At 41.3% G+C, this 16,041-nt stretch overlaps 1 protein-coding gene across 2 annotated transcripts in view; it reads right to left on the bottom strand.

Annotated features, from left to right (window-relative positions):
- The window catches only part of tyro3 (TYRO3 protein tyrosine kinase), a 29,386-nt gene that overhangs the window by 8,207 nt on the left and 5,138 nt on the right, over positions 1-16,041 (bottom strand). For both annotated transcript variants that reach the window (XM_023994078.2, XM_023994079.2), the window contains exons 3-8: positions 11,360-11,460; positions 8,645-8,815; positions 4,158-4,244; positions 3,832-3,947; positions 3,114-3,294; positions 929-1,071 (exon numbers count right to left, since the gene is read on the bottom strand). In XM_023994078.2, the coding sequence (XP_023849846.1) occupies positions 929-1,071; positions 3,114-3,294; positions 3,832-3,947; positions 4,158-4,244; positions 8,645-8,815; positions 11,360-11,460 (799 nt within the window). The remainder of the gene's footprint in view (positions 1-928; positions 1,072-3,113; positions 3,295-3,831; positions 3,948-4,157; positions 4,245-8,644; positions 8,816-11,359; positions 11,461-16,041) is intronic.

The raw sequence follows: 16,041 nt of genomic DNA, 5'->3' as shown, positions 1-16,041 counted from the left end.
ATATACTATATTATCTATTGTATCTTAGTCTATGCCGCTCTGACATTGCTCATCCATATAGTTATATATTCTTATTCCATTACTTAGATTTGTGTATATTAGGTATTTGTTGTGGAATTGTTAGATATTACTTGTTAGATATTGCTGAACTAGAAGCACAAGCATTTCGCTACACTCACAATAACATCTGCTAACCATGTGTATGTGACCAATAAAATGTTATTTGATTTAAGAAGATTTTGTAAAGAACTCACATGAGAGAAGATTACACGTTTTGATATCTGCCACCCCCCTTGAAGCGTTTATTTCGAAGGAGAAAAGCATGCAAACATGAAAGGATAAGTAGCATATATTTCTTTATCTATACTGAACGAAAATATAACACAATATGTAAAGTGTTGGTCCCATGTTTCAGCAGCAGAAATAAAAGTTCCCAAAATGTTCCATATGCACAAAAAGCTTATTTCTCTCAAATTTAGTTACATCCCTGTTAGTGAGCAATTTTCCTTTGCCAAGATAATCCATCCACCTGACAGGTGTGGCATATCAAGAATCTGATTAAAAAACATGATAATTAAAACAGGTGCACCTTGTGATGGGGACAATAAAAGACCATTCCAAAAGGTGCAGCATTGTCACACAACCCAATGCCACAGATGTCTCAAGTTGAGGGAGCGTGCAATTGGCATGCTTACTGCAGCAATATCCACCAGAGCTGTTGCCAAAGAATTTAATGTTTGTTTCTCGACCATAAGTCGACTCCAACGTCGTTTTAGAGAATTTGGCAGTACGTCCAACTGGCCTCACAACCACAGACCACGTTTAACCAGCTACCTTCTCCGGCGTGTGGTAGATTTCTCCAGCGTGTACAGGTGTATGAGACTGTCTCTCCAGTGTGTACATACAGTTGTATGAGGCTGTATCCTACCTGTCCTTCTCCTCCCAGGTTCCACTGGACTTTGTAGGCCATCAGTTTCCCCTGCAGCTCATCGTCCTCCAAGGTCGCCCAGTTCATGTACAGCTGCTGCTCTGTCAGGTCAAATGTCAGGTTCCGGGGGGCAGCAGAGGGCACTGGGGAGGAATAACACATAGGGACACAGTGTCAATGAAAAGCCTTACATTTGATCATAAAGAACATTATAAAAAGGTCGTTTTGATATACAGTACCAGTCAAAAGTTTGGACACACCTACTCATTCAAGGGTTTTTCTTTATTTTTACTATTTTCTACATTGTAGAATAATAGTGAAGACATAAAAACTATGAAATAACACATATGGAATCATGTAGTAACCAAAAAAGTGTTAAACAAGTCAAAATATATTTTAGATTTGAGATTCTTTGTAAGTCGCTCTGGATAAGAGCGTCTGCTAAATGACTTAAATGTAAATGTAAAAATTATTCAAAGTAGCCACCCTTTGCCTTGAAGACAGCTTTGCACACTCTTTGCATTCTCTCAACCAGCTTCACGAGGAAGTCACCTGGAATGCATTTCAATGAACAGGTGTGCTTAATTTGGGTAATTTCTTTCCTTCTTTATGCATTTGTGCCAATCAGTTGTGTTGTGACAAGGTAGGGGTGGTATACAGAAGATAGCCCTATTTGGTAAAATACCAAGGCCATATTATGGCAAGAACAGCTCAAATAAGCAAAGAGAAACAACAGTCCATCATTACTTTAAGACATGAAAGTCAGTCAATGTGTAAAATTAAGAACTTTGAAAGTTTCTTCAAGTGCATCGCAAAAACCATCAAGCGCTATAATGAAACTGGCTCTCATGAGGACCGCCACAGGAAAGGAAGACCCCGAGTTACCTCTGCTGCAGAGGATAAGTTCATTAGAGTTAACTGCACTTCAGATTGCAGCTCAAATAAATGCTTCAGAGTTCATGTAACAGACACATCTCAACATCAACTGTTCAGAGGAGACCGTGAAGCAGGCCTTCATGGTTGAATTGCTGCAAAGAAACCACTACTAAAGGACATCAATTTGAAGAAGAGACTTATTGGGCCAAGAAACACGAGCAATGGACAATAGACTGGTGGAAATCTGTCCTTTGGTCTCATGAGTCCAAATGTGAGATTTTTGGTCCCAACTGCCGTGTCTTTGTAAGAAAAAAAATATTTTGATTTGTTTAACACTTTTTTGTTTACTACATGATTCCATATGTGTTATTTCATAGTTTTGATGTCTTCACTATTATTCTACAATGTAGAAAATAGTATAAAGAAATAAAAACCCTTGAATGAGTATGGGTGTCCAAACTTTTGACTGGTACTGTATGTCAATGCGGTCATTGTAAACTTGTGCTACTGCCATTAAGCAGTTCATTATTTAAAACACCATCTGCTCTAAAACTCAGGAGAGATTTGCAGGGAGAGGGAAATCACTAATCAATCAGTGTCTTTGACCTAACAGCACTCACAAAAAATTGGTTGATCTCTAAGAGTCAGAGCCCATGGTCTCCCTGTAGTGGTATCCCTGACCAGCGTGTGGGGACACTGAGGCAACAGGCCTTAGTTTAGCACTGCAACACATTGATTTGGATTGAGGGCATGCACAATGGTTCATTGTACCAACAGTACTGGAATCAACTGGCCTGTGTCCAGCACTGCCAGTATACACACAAGATCACCCCCAGAAACCTCAACTGCACTGCTCCCCTCATCAGACTCCCTCCCAAGACCACATCCTAAACTCTGCTGCATGTATGTACCCCTTATCTCAACAACAAACCTTATTTAAAACCTATCAAATTAGACTACATCTTATATAAAAGTTAAAGGATTTAGTTCATGTTCTAGTACTTTGACAGTGTAACAACTTTGAAATGTCGGCTGTTATATTCCCATTGTGATAAGGTTGCCACTCGCCATATTGTTGCATGAATCATCATGTGCTTTTGATGTCCAGCTGGTGAAGTGGTTGGTTGACAATGTGTGTATACCAAATGGCACCCTATTCCCTATGTAGTGCAATACTTTTGACCGGGGCCCATAAATAGTGCAATGCATAGGGAATAGGGTGAGATTTGGGGCGCATCCAATGACGTAAAACAGTTGATGAACAAAAGAGCTGATATGTCATTATGTATTCTATTGACTGGATGCCCACCTGCTTCTGGTGTCTGAAAGTCCAGCCAGCCAGAGAATAGAGAGGTCCCAACCTCATTGTCACAGCACACTCTAACACTGTAGTTGGAGTAGCAGCTCAGCCCACTGAGGATCTGTTGGAATGGTGGAACCTTCACACGCTGGTCCAGAAGTTCCACCTTCCTCCCAGAGTTCTTAGACATCTGCAAGAGGTTTGACGTAAGGAAAACATTCCATAAGGGTTAAGTTCAAGGACAAATGTGAGAGCATGTGAAAAAAAATGCATGATATGTCATCTATCTTTTGAGGTGAAATTCTCGTGTTTTCGTCTGCAAATTCTTTCATTCAAAGAACGAAAAATAATAATACTCAAGGCGCTGCCCCCCCCAAAAAATAAATTTTCATTATCTCAGTCTTGACTAAGCATTGATCCAAGGCATGAATCTCAATGTTGATGGTTGTCACTCCCATCCTAAATTGCACTGACAGACGACTTTCAACAACCACATCTCTTAAAAATCTGTACATATATTTAACTGCTGACTGAGCGTGTCAGCTTGCTTGCATATTCCATGACTGCTTCATTAAACATCCACACATAAGAATTCAGTCACAGGGTTATTTGATTAAGGAATTTAGCCAAATCCACAGCGCTGGCCAGCCATCTCAGTTGTGCCGGTTTGGTTAATTTTTATCTGTGGGACTGGAGTATTAGAATAGAATATAATACATATCTTTACCTGGATGGTGCAGGCCGACAGGTCAGAGTGTCCCGTGAAGCCAGGGCTCCAGGCCAGCGTGACATTGTTCTCCACCATGTGGACCACCTGCACACCTTTAGGAGCTGCTGGGAGGACTGCAGTCAAAGTAAAAGACGGGGTTTTAGATTTACTAACATCCAACTCTGCACAGGAGCTGGACGAGGGGCAGACAAGAATAGCTAAGTAACAGCAGCGTACTGCAATGTGCATTGACTAACCGGTCTTCATCAGGCAGCATATTCAATTTGAAAAACAAACGCCTTAGTCACACTCATGACAGCACTGATTATTCATGAATTAGTCACCTTTAATGTGCACAGTGCCTGTTCGCGATACTGAGATACCTCTGGCATTCTTGGCTTCGCAGTAGAACTTGATGCTGTTGTTCACACCTACAGGGAAAGGGAACAGAGGTGGGAGACATGTTAAGTGAGGTACGCAAACCAGAGCCCTTTAAAAAGGTCCCCAGTCCCCTGCTACTATGCCTGACCAACAGTTTGTTCCTCCCATGTAAATGAGTAATTCTCACACTGGGAACAGTATGAAATGCATACCACAGTGGAGTACTAATATATATATGAAGTCCTGTGAGCGTTTGTACCTTCCTGCTGGTGCTGTTGCAGACCATAAAGTAAACACTGGAATGAATGCATCATCTGTATTTCCCCAACCTCAGTGGCAACAGATGGTGAAATTGCCACATCTTTTGCACTGAAAAACCTGTATTTTATTCATGCCTAACTTGGATAAGGATCTAAGGGTTTTCGAAACCACCAATTTGCACAAACCAGCTACTGAAACTACAGCACAGAAACACAAGGACTAACTCCTAACCTAGACTGACTTGTTAAGCCTTGTATTAGTCCATGAAATCACTTTCCTTGAGCTAATCCTTCATGACAAATACAGTTACAGGAAGGCATGTGTTGTGTGTGTGTGTGTGTGTGTGCGCGTTTTACTGCGGGGACCAGAAGTCCTCACAAGGACAGTAAAACAAGGAAAATGTGGATAAGTGGGGACATTTCACCGGTCCCCACAAGGAAAATGCTATTTTAGGCTTAGGGGTTAGGTTTAGGGTTACAATTCGGGTTAAGGTTAGTTACTGTACAGTACACTGAACAATACCAGGCATTAAGGGCCACTACCTGGTTAGTCATCCACAGAAAAACATGCCAGGGTCATAACAGGGAACCATCAGCTGGACTGAAACAAATCTGGTTACTCTCACATTCCAAGGAAACATCAGTCTCTGGTCGCCAGACTGGAAAATATCAGTCTCTGGTCGCCAGACTGGAAAACATCAGCACCTGTTAAGTGGAGTATCTGGCTACTTCATTCCTGACTCAGAGTTATAACTCAGCAGCAAAGTCTTTGTATCCATCCCAAATGGCACCCTCTTCCCGATTTAGTGCACTACTTTTGACCAGAGCCCTATGGGCCAGTTCCTCTGTCCTATTTAACTAAACCAGCTAAACATAAGCAGGAAATGAAGGAGGAGAGCCACTAAGGCGAAAGGCTTACATGTCACGAGAAGGGAATGAATCAGACTTCTAATGAACAATCCAGTCAATCCACTCTTGTTGACTGGCTGGCGTCTACACGTATCAAACATTTACACGTGTACGCGTTCCCAAACAATTACAGCGCATTTCCACTCTCAAGTCATAACATTTGTTCTTTCTGATAAGGGGAATCATTACAGGTTTCCTTATCTATAGCCAACAAGAACACACGTCATACAGTGCTGTGCCCATAGAAAAAAAGCACTGTGTATTTACTGGTAGACATCAGCATAGCACAGACATAACATCGGAGTGTAAACCCTCAGAGGAAAGAGCAAGAAAGCCCTTCAGTAGCGTTCCACCCACTGAGAATAACCTTTGGCTTCGTTCTACCATTAAAACGGTTCTATTTCCAACTCACGCACAAATCTCTAAGAGCAGCTTGAAAGCCATAAAACCATGATCCCTTCCTTGCAATGTATGACTAATGTCTGAGTTGCTTTTACAACAGACGGATGGCAGGCCACCTTATTGAACTAACAGCACTAACAGTCTGATCTGACATTCTTATGATTCATATGTCATTTTCTGGCTTGTTAAATCAATAGAGGATATTCCTCAATCGTCTTTCATCAGTTCCTGAAATCATCTGTCATTGTCACAAAATGCACTGGAGTTCCTGACGGTCCGCCCCCAGGTGGTGATAGTAGGAAACAACATCTCCACTCTGCTAATCCTCAACACTGGGGCCCCACAAGGGTGTGTTCCCGGCCCTCTCCTGTACTCCCTGTTCACCCACGACTACGTGCCCATGCACGCCTCCAACTCAATCATCAAGTTTGCAGACGACAGTGGTAGGCTTGATTACCAACAACGACGAGACCCTTGGGTCCTCGGAGTGTGGTGTCAAGAAAATAGCCTCTCACTCAATGTCAGCAAAACAAAAGAGATGATCGTGGACTTCAGGAAACAGCATAGGGAGCACCCCCCCTATCCACAGAGACGGGACAGCAGTGGAGAAGGTAGAAAGTTTGAAGTTCCTCGTTGTACATCTCACCGACAAACTGAAATGGTCCACGCACACAGACAGTATGGTGAAGGCGCAACAGCACCTCTTGAACCTCAGGAGGCTGAAAAAAGGTGGTTGTCACCAAAAACACTCACTAACTTCTACAGGTACACACAGCCATCACGTGCACAGAGAGGTGGCTGCCTACCTATAGACTTGATATCATTGGCCACTTTAATAAATGGAACACTAGTCACTTTAATAATTCCACTTTAAGAATGTTTACATATCTTGCATTACTCATCTCATATGTACAGTTGAAATCAGAAGTTTACATACACTTAGGTTGGAGTCATTAAAACTCGTTTTTCAGCCACTCCACAAATTTCTTGTTAACAAACTATAGTTTTGGCAAGTCAGTTAGGACATCTACTTTGTACATGACACAAGTAATTCCAACAATTGTTTACAGATTATTTCACTGTATCACAATTCCAGTGGGTCAGATGTTTACATACACTAAGTTGACAGTGCCTTTAAACAGCTTGGAAAATTCCAGAAAATGATGTCATGGCTTTAGAAGCGTATGATAGGCTTATTGACATCATTTGAGTCAATTGGAGGTGTACCTGTGGATGTATTTCAATGGCCTACCTTCAAACTCAGTGACTCTTTGCTTGACATCATGGGAAAATCTAAAGAAATCAGCCAAGACCTCAGAAAATAAATTGTAGACCTCCACAAGTCTGGTTCATCCTTGGGAGCAATTTCCAAATGCCTGAAGGTACCAAGTTCATCTGTACAAACAATAGTACGCAAGTATAAACACCATGGGACCACGCAGCCGTCATACAGCTCAGGAAGGAGATGCGTTCTGTCTCCTAGAGATGAACAGACTTTGGTGCAAAAAGTACAAATCAATCCCAGAACAACAGCAAAGGACCTTGTGAAGATGCTGGAGGAAACAGGTACAAAAGTATCTATATCCACAGTAAAACGAGTCCTATATCGACATAACCTGAAAGGCCACTCAGCAAGGAAGAAGCCACTGCTCCAAAACCGCCATAAAAAAGCCAGTTTACGGTTTAGAACTGCACATGGGGACAAAGATCGTACTTTTTGGAGAAATGTCCTCGGGCCTAATGAAACAAAAATAGAACTGTTTGGCCATAATGACCATCGTTATGTTTGGAGGAAAAAGGGGGAGGCTTGCAAGCCGAAGAACACCATCCCAACCGTGAAGCATGGGGGTGGCAGCATCATGTTGTGGGGGTTCTTTGCTGCAGGAGGGACTGGTGCACTTCACAAAATAGATGGCATCATGAGGAAGGGAAAATGATGTGGATATATTGAAGCAGCATCTCAAGACATCAGTCAGGAAGTTAAAGCTTAGTTGCAAATGGGTCTTCCAAATGGACAATGACCCCAAGCATACTTCCAACGTTGTGGCAAAATGGCTTAAGGACAACAAAGTCAAGGTATTGGAGTGGCCATCACAAAGCCCTGACCTCAATCCAATAGAAGATTTGTGGGCAGAACTGAAAAAGCATGTGCGAGCAAGGAGGCCTACAAACCTGACTCAGTTACACCAGCTCTGTCAGGAGGAATAGGCCAAAATTCCCAACTTATTGTGGGAAGCTTGTGGAAGGCTACCCGAAACGTTTGACCCAAGTTAAACAATATAAAGGCAATGCTACCAAATACTAATTGAGTGCATGTACACTTCTGACCCACTGGGAATGTGATGAAAGAAATAAAAGCTGAAATAATTCTCTCTATTATTCTGACATTAAAATAAAATGGTGATCCTAACTGACCTAAAACAGGGAATTTTTACTTGGATTAAATGTCAGGAATTGTGAAAAGGTGTATGTAAACTTCCGACTTCAACTGTATATGCACTGTATCCTTCACTATCTATTCTTTACTATCTATTGCATCTTAGCCGCTCTGACACTGCTCATCCATATATTTTATACATTCCCATCCCATTCCTTTACTAGATTGTGTGCATTAGATTTTGTAGTGGAATTGTTAGATATTACCTGTTAGATACTGCTGCACTGTCGGATCTAGAGGCATAAGCATTTCACTACACTCGCAATAACATCTGCTAACCATGTGTATGTGACCGATAAAATTTGATTTGAGTGTCTGAGGGGAGGCATCTCAGATCTTCTCCTCCAATGTGTTTTGAGAAGAAGGCGAGGAGACAGGGTGCACGGATTTGAGGAAAGAGACTGAGTAAAGACTAATGAGAAACAGCCCGGTAGAGAGTTACCGTTAACATGGAGTACAGATGGCGAGGAGGTGGCATCACCCTTCTGTACTCCCCCCAGCCACCAGAGCACCTCCACAGGGTCCGGGGGGCCCACAGCAGCACACGTCAGGTTAAAGGGCACCCCAGGGAATGTGGCTACATCTTGGGGCTCAAGTATAAAGTTGGGGACACCTGGAGATGGATGGGAACAGAGAGAGAGGGGTAAATCCATTTGAATTCAATTACTTTTTGACAGCACCCCTTTTGATTTGAGCGAAACCTTCCATACATATTTGCCCATTGTAGAAGTGCTCCGAAAGTGACTTTCTGGACCGGAATGCCAAAACATTCAAGAGATAGTCAATTATCAACAAAAAAAACAACAACGTGCATTTGCATATGTTGTAGATTAGACCGACCCTAATTGACATAATCTGAGGTTTTTGTGTTGTGCCCGCCATCGGTCGAATACAGGGTTGTTGTCACGTTTTGGCTGATACATTCTATTCCCGTTTTAGTACATTTAAATGTCAACTTTCAAAATGGTACCACAAAGACAGTTGGAGGTCCGCACATCAGAGAATATTGACTTGAATGGGAATATCTGTTGTTTTAAATTATACTGTCAACCCTCCATAGGAAACCCATTGAAATCATAGAAATATAGATCAAATACATGACTATTTAAGTTGACAGATGGTCAACTTTGAGGTAGTAATTTAAAAAGTTACAATTTCAATGGTGTACCAGATAAATTGCAGGGATAGAATTCGTAGAATGGACCTATTTCTAAGATTAAAATGTCACCCACCCTGTATTCAAGAACTTGTTGTGTCTCAACCGATGGTGGGCACAACACAAAAACCTCAGATGTAAAGTACGGTCCAAGCTAGAGGTCGACCGATTATGATTTTTCAACGCCGATACCGATTATTGGAGGACCCAAAAAAAGCCGATACCAATTAATCGGACGATTTTTTGTTTTGTTTTTTGTAATAATGACAATTACAACAATACTGAATGAACACTTATTTTAACTTAATATAATACATCAATAAAATCAATTTGGCCTCAAATAAATAATGAAACATGTATAATTTGGTTTAAATAATGCAAAAACAAAGTGTTGGAGAAGAAAGTAAAAGTGCAATATGTGCCATGTAARAAAGCTAACGTTTAAGTTCCTTGCTCAGAACATGAAAACATATGTAAGCTGGTGGTTCCTTTTAACATGAGTCTTCAATATTCCCAGGTAAGAAGTTTTAGGTTGTAGTTATTATAGGAATTATAGGACTATCTCTCTATACGATTTGTATTTCATATACCTTTGACTATTGGATGTTCTTAATTTAGTATTGCCAGTGTATCAGTATAGCTTCCGTCCCTCTCCTCGCTCCTCCCTGGCCTCGAACCAGCAACACATCGACAACAGCCACCCTCGAAGCAGCGTTACCCATGCAGAGCAAGGGGAACAACTACTCCAAGTCTCAGAGCGAGTGACGTTTGAAACGCTATTAGTGCGCACCCCGCTAACTAGCTAGCCATTTCACATCGGTTACACCAGCCTAATCTCGGGAGTTGATAGGCTTGAATTCATAAACAGCAGAGCTGCTGGCAAAACACACAAAAGTGCTGTTTGAATGAATGCTTACGAGCCTGCTGGTGCCCACCATCGCTCAGTCAGACTGCTCTATCAAATCATAGACTTAATTATAACATAATAACACACAGAAATACGAGCCTTAGGTCATTAATATGGTCGAATCCGGAAACTATCATCTCGAAAACAAAACATTTATTCTTTCAGTGAAATACGGAACCGTATTTTATCTAACGGGTGGCATCCATCAGTCTAAATATTCCTGTTACATTGCACAACCTTCAATGTTATGTAATAATTACTTAAATATCTGGTAATTTCACCTGGTTAATATTGCCTGCTAACCTGGATTTCTTTTAGCTAAATATGCAGGTTTAAAAATTATATACTTCTGTGTATTGATTTTAAGAAAGGCATTGCTGTTTATGGTTAGGTACACGTTGGAGCAACGAAAGCCCTTTTTCGCGAATGCGCACTGCATCGATTATATGCAATGCAGGACACGCTAGATAAACTAGTAATATCATCAACCATGTGTAGTTATAACTAGTGATTATGATCGATTGATTGATTTTTATAAGATAAGTTTAATGCTAGCTAGCAACTTACCTTGGCTTCTTACTGCATTCGCGTAACAGGCGGGCTCCTCGTGAGGCAAGTGGTTAGAGCGTTGGACTAGTTAACCGTAAGGTTGCAAGATTGAATCCCTGAGCTGTCAAGGTAAAAATCTGTCATTCTGCCCCTGAACAAGGCAGTTAACCCACCGTTCCTAGGCCGTCATTGAAAATAAGAATGTGTTCTTAACTGACTTGCCTAGTTAAATAAAGGTGTAACATATATATATATTTTTAATCCGTCAAAATCGGCGTCCAAAATTACCGATTTCCGATTGTTATGAAAACTTGAAATCGGCCCTAATTAAATCGTCCATTCCGATTAATCGGTCGACCTCTAGTCCAAGCTACAACATATGCAAATATGAAGAAAAATAAAAGTCACTTTCTGACCACTTCTTCCATAGGCAAACATGTACGGAAAGTTTTGTTTTAATAAAAAGGGATGTTGTCAAAAATTGAGTGAATTCAAGTGGATTTACCAAGACACAGGCATAGGGCTAACTGTATTGATTGATTTACCCTCAACTGTTATCCAGGCGGGCTCAGAGGAGATGGTCAAGCCATGGAACTCTACCTCACACCAGTACTTCCCTGCATCCTGCTGCTGGACAGACTTCACACTGAAACCACCCAGACAGACAGACACTCAGTGATTCCCCAAGTACTTTACATGAGATGCTAAATAATGCACATTTCAAAATGACAGAGGAGGCGAGACCCATTAGGCAACATTTAGGTAAAAACCCATCACATAATTGGGTAGGAGAAGAAAAAGGACAATAAAACAAAGATAAATAACCCCTTGAGGATATGTTGAGAGAAGGAGTAGGACACTAACTAATTGGATCAATGAACTAGCTTGGGACAGGAGTACACTGTGCATTTGTGTTAGAAGTCACTCAGGAAATCATTGTGAGCATTGATAGGTCATATTCACTCATAGGTTTGGTACATTACTTTCTAAACATAATTCAGTACAGTTACCTGTCCAATTGTAATCAGCAATGTAATCTGATTACATTCAGTTACTTTTAGATTACTTTCCCCTTAAGAGGCATTAGAAGACAAAAATGTATGTTACAGATTGATTTATCCTGCAATATATGTTGTTCAATGTTAAAGTTTACATAGCTGGCCATATATGGATATTCAATTTTACTTTATGGGTTGGTTATGTAGGCTTCTTCTAACCCATCGCTTTCTACTACATATAATAATACAATTAAATGATATCTTTACATTAAAAAACAAAGTCTATCAGAATTCCAGTCATTCCAATAAATGTTATACCCCTTGATCTTCAAGAATAGGATTTGGAAATATGGAAGTATAGATTAGCCAAATAGTTTTACCTGAGTTTAAGGACTTATTAGCCAGCCCTACTCTGTTGATTATGATTTTGTTGTCATGGAGGACTGATTGGGCTTAAAAAAATAAATGCTACCTGGAATGGCATGCTTTGAGCACTACTGAAAAGTGCTATTTGCATTTGCTATAGGCCTATTGTTTACCTTTTTGTTGGTGACACTATAATATCTTGATAATATGCAGCTGTTTAAAGGGCAAATTCACAGAGGAAACCATAACAAAACGGACGCCCCGCCTCTGATTTGGTAAAAAGCTGAGGGATGGGCCTGGAGAAATGTAACCACTCTCAGATTAATAGACAGAGCTATGGATGCAAGGACTGTTTTAACCATGTTATGAGGCTATACAGTGTTTGTTTACATTTACAATGTTTCCAAACATTGGAGTAAAACAAGTTTATATTTTGGGTTCTCACGGAGTGTGACAGTTGAACTAAGCTCATGAGGCATTTATAGGTTATATTCTTCAAGAATCAAAGGATATATAATTTATAAATCCAAAAATGGATGTAGCAACTACAGATTGCCCATTTAAGTCTATCTAAAGTGTGCGAGTTTGAGCATGTGTCCATTAGGCCTATGTATAAAAAAAAAAAAATGATCAGCGTGAATTTGTCGAGCAATAAACTTTTATTCCATAGGCTGGGATCCGCACTATGCAGCTGTTGCATGAGCGCATGTCACTGGCTGTCCACTGGATAAAAAAATGATGATTGATAGGCAGTTTAAACTCCTTGAATTCAACCATTATTGGGTTCAAATACACATTTAGATTTGTGAACAGCCATCCACAACAACCACAATCCGTGTGACTCACATCAATGCGTTATGTAGATGTCAATAATAAGTGATATCCATATCGCCGTAGACTACACCACTGCTGTCATCCTTACCTCCAAGTGTTTATTCAAGTTGTATAATCTTTGGATGCCGACAGCAGTCGCACCATTGGAAGACATAGCTTGGACTGTAGCCTACAAAAGCCTATTCCTGCTATTTTCCCGCGATCCATCAAACACATTTGGTGTGTCATCATAGTGGTCTCTGACTTGTGGTCAGACTCGCTCAGGTGGAACAAATTTCAATTTGCGCCTTTTTTCAATGCTGATTTGAATGTCATTGAGAAAACAGAAGCGTCAAATATTTTTTCATCTCGTTTTTCAAAAGTATCTTTAATTGGATTACAATATTTTTGATGGTAATGTAACGGACTACAGTTACCGTTTTTTTTGTAATCTGTTACTCCCCAACCCTGCCCACTTCTGACACCAATCATCACCACTCCAACCAATGAAGGTCTAGTCACTAGACCATAGAAATATGATAGATAGAAATGTAGAATGATTTCTATCACGTCATTCTAGTTCTTTAGACTAGACACAGCATACGGTGAATGTCCCTGGTATCTAGGACATTCGTGTCTGTGTGATGAGCAGGACACAGGAAAAAAAAATCTGACTTTGGAGAGTTCAAACTGAAGACCTTCGAGCTTCAGTGCATGAGATGAACACAAACGGCTACCAATGGCGATGCAAGTTCACTTTACCAGCAGGTCCAGCAGTCTGCCTCGAGCTTTACGTAACTCACAGACACATGCAGCTGACTGCATTACAATCCCCTCTTCGGGGTCTGGTTTTCGGTAAGGTTAGACCCCTTGCTGTCTCCACTCCAGCCATGCTATTTACAGATTTTTTCTCTTTCTGACAGGGATAAAGCCTCCCCAAGCCGATTATTAAACCTCCACCCAACACCACCCAAAACCTGCTGAAATCCTGTAAATTCTATTCTGCCATATTTAGCAGACCTGCGTTAAAAAACGATCTGAAATAATTCGCTTGATTAAGCTTACCCATTGCAATTTGAACCAATAGAAATCCCCAGAAGTGCAAAACCCACCTACATGGCATTCCAGGCAGGCTAAAGCAAATACTAAGTATTTTGAAAGATTTAAAATAGTATTTAAACCCAGGTCTGATGTTGAGCCTCTTGGTGGTACAAGTAGGTAACAACACATCCGCCACGCTGATCCTCAAATCACAGGGGCCCCTCAGGGATGCGTGCTCTGTCCCCTCTTGTACTCCCTGTTCACTCATGACGGCACGGCCAGGCACGACTCCAACACCATCATTAAACTTGCCGATGACACAACAGTGGTAGGCCTGATCACCGACAACGACGAGACAGCCTATAGGGAGGAGGTCAGAGACCTGGCCGTGTGGTGCCAGGACAACAACCTTTCCCTCAACGTGATCAAGACAAAGGAGATGATTGTGGACTACAGGAAAAAGAGGACCGAGCACGCCCCCATTCTCATCGACGGGGCTGCAGTGGAGCAGATTGAGAGCTTCAAGTTCCTTGGCGTCCATATCACCAACAAACTAACATGGTCCAAACACACCAAGACAGTCGTGAAGAGGGCACGACAAACCTATTCCCCCTCAGGATACTGAAAATATTTGGCATGGGTCTGAAGGGTTAAAGTCTTCTAAAGACCCCCACAATTTATTATGTTGTTATTAATTTGCTTACGTGCCATTGTACTTATGCTCACTGTATAGCTGAATATTGAGGCCTCTGTCTATGTTTAGCTCTCTGCCAAAACCCGTAGCCCCGCATCTGTGAGAAAAGGTGAGAAAAGGGACGGAGGGTGATAGCGAGACAGAGAGAGACAGCGTCTGTTTTTCTCTGTAACAAGGGCAGATTTGCAAACTGCTGAGACAGGTTCTCAGAAACCTTGTGTTAAGAATAACTTGTTCTTTTAGCTGCACATGCAGGTTTTGACATAGGAGACATTTTGAGTGTTCCTTATTTGTTAAGTAAACAACAGAGCCCAGAAAAATGGAACCAACAGGTCTTCAGATCCTCAAAAGGTTCTACAGCTGCACCATTGAGAGCATCCTAACTGGCTGCATCACTGCCTGGTACGGCAACTGCTCGGCCTTCGACCGCAAGGCACTACAGAGGGTAGTGCGGACGGCCCAGTACATCACTGGGGCAAAGCTTCCTGCCATCCAGGACCTCTATACCAGGTGGTGTCAGAGGAAGGCCCAAAAAATATGTCAAAGACTCCAGCCACCCTAGTCATAGACTGTTTCCGCTGCTCCATGGCAAGCGGTACCATAGCACCAAGTTTAGGTCCAAGAGGCTTCTAAACAGCTTCTACCCCCAAGCCATAAGACTCCTGAACACCTAATCAAATGGCTACCCATTTGACTATTTGCATTGCCCCCCCCCCCCTTTAACACCGCTGCTACTCTCTGTTGTTATCATCTATGAATAGTCACTTTAATAACTCTACCGACATGTACATATTAACTCAATTAACCGGTGCCCCTGCACATTGACTCTGTACCGGTACCCCCTGTATATAGCCTCACTTGTTATTTTACTGCTGCTCTTTAATTATTTGTTACTTTTATTTCTTATCCGTATTTTAAAAAAAATGCATTGTTGATTAGGGGCTTGTCAGTAAGCATTTCACTGTAAGGTCCTGTTGTATTCGGCGCATGTGACTAATACAATTTGATTTGAGTCAGATAAAGTCTGCTCGTGTAAATTCAGTAACGTTGTCAGTCTTCCTTAAATCCAGTATTTAAGGCAGACTGACAACGTTATTGAATTCACACAAGAGCAAAGACTTTTGAAGGAATAAAAAAAAAACAATGCTTTAAGCTACAATTAATGTTATTTGACCAGCTTTATGATTAAACTTAGAAGCACTTTCTCTGACTTTTCAACTAACTGGATAGCTACTAATCTCCTGAGAAGCTGATCTGGTGATGGTGAGCTCAGTGCTTTGCAACACTCCAAGTAAAGGTTAGTTTGCTTGCGATA

The sequence above is a fragment of the Salvelinus sp. IW2-2015 genome, linkage group LG9 (assembly GCF_002910315.2).
Source record: "Salvelinus sp. IW2-2015 linkage group LG9, ASM291031v2, whole genome shotgun sequence".
NCBI lineage: Eukaryota > Metazoa > Chordata > Actinopteri > Salmoniformes > Salmonidae > Salvelinus > Salvelinus sp. IW2-2015.
Note: the sequence above shows the minus strand (reverse complement) of the source record. Positions and strands in the feature narration are given on the sequence as shown.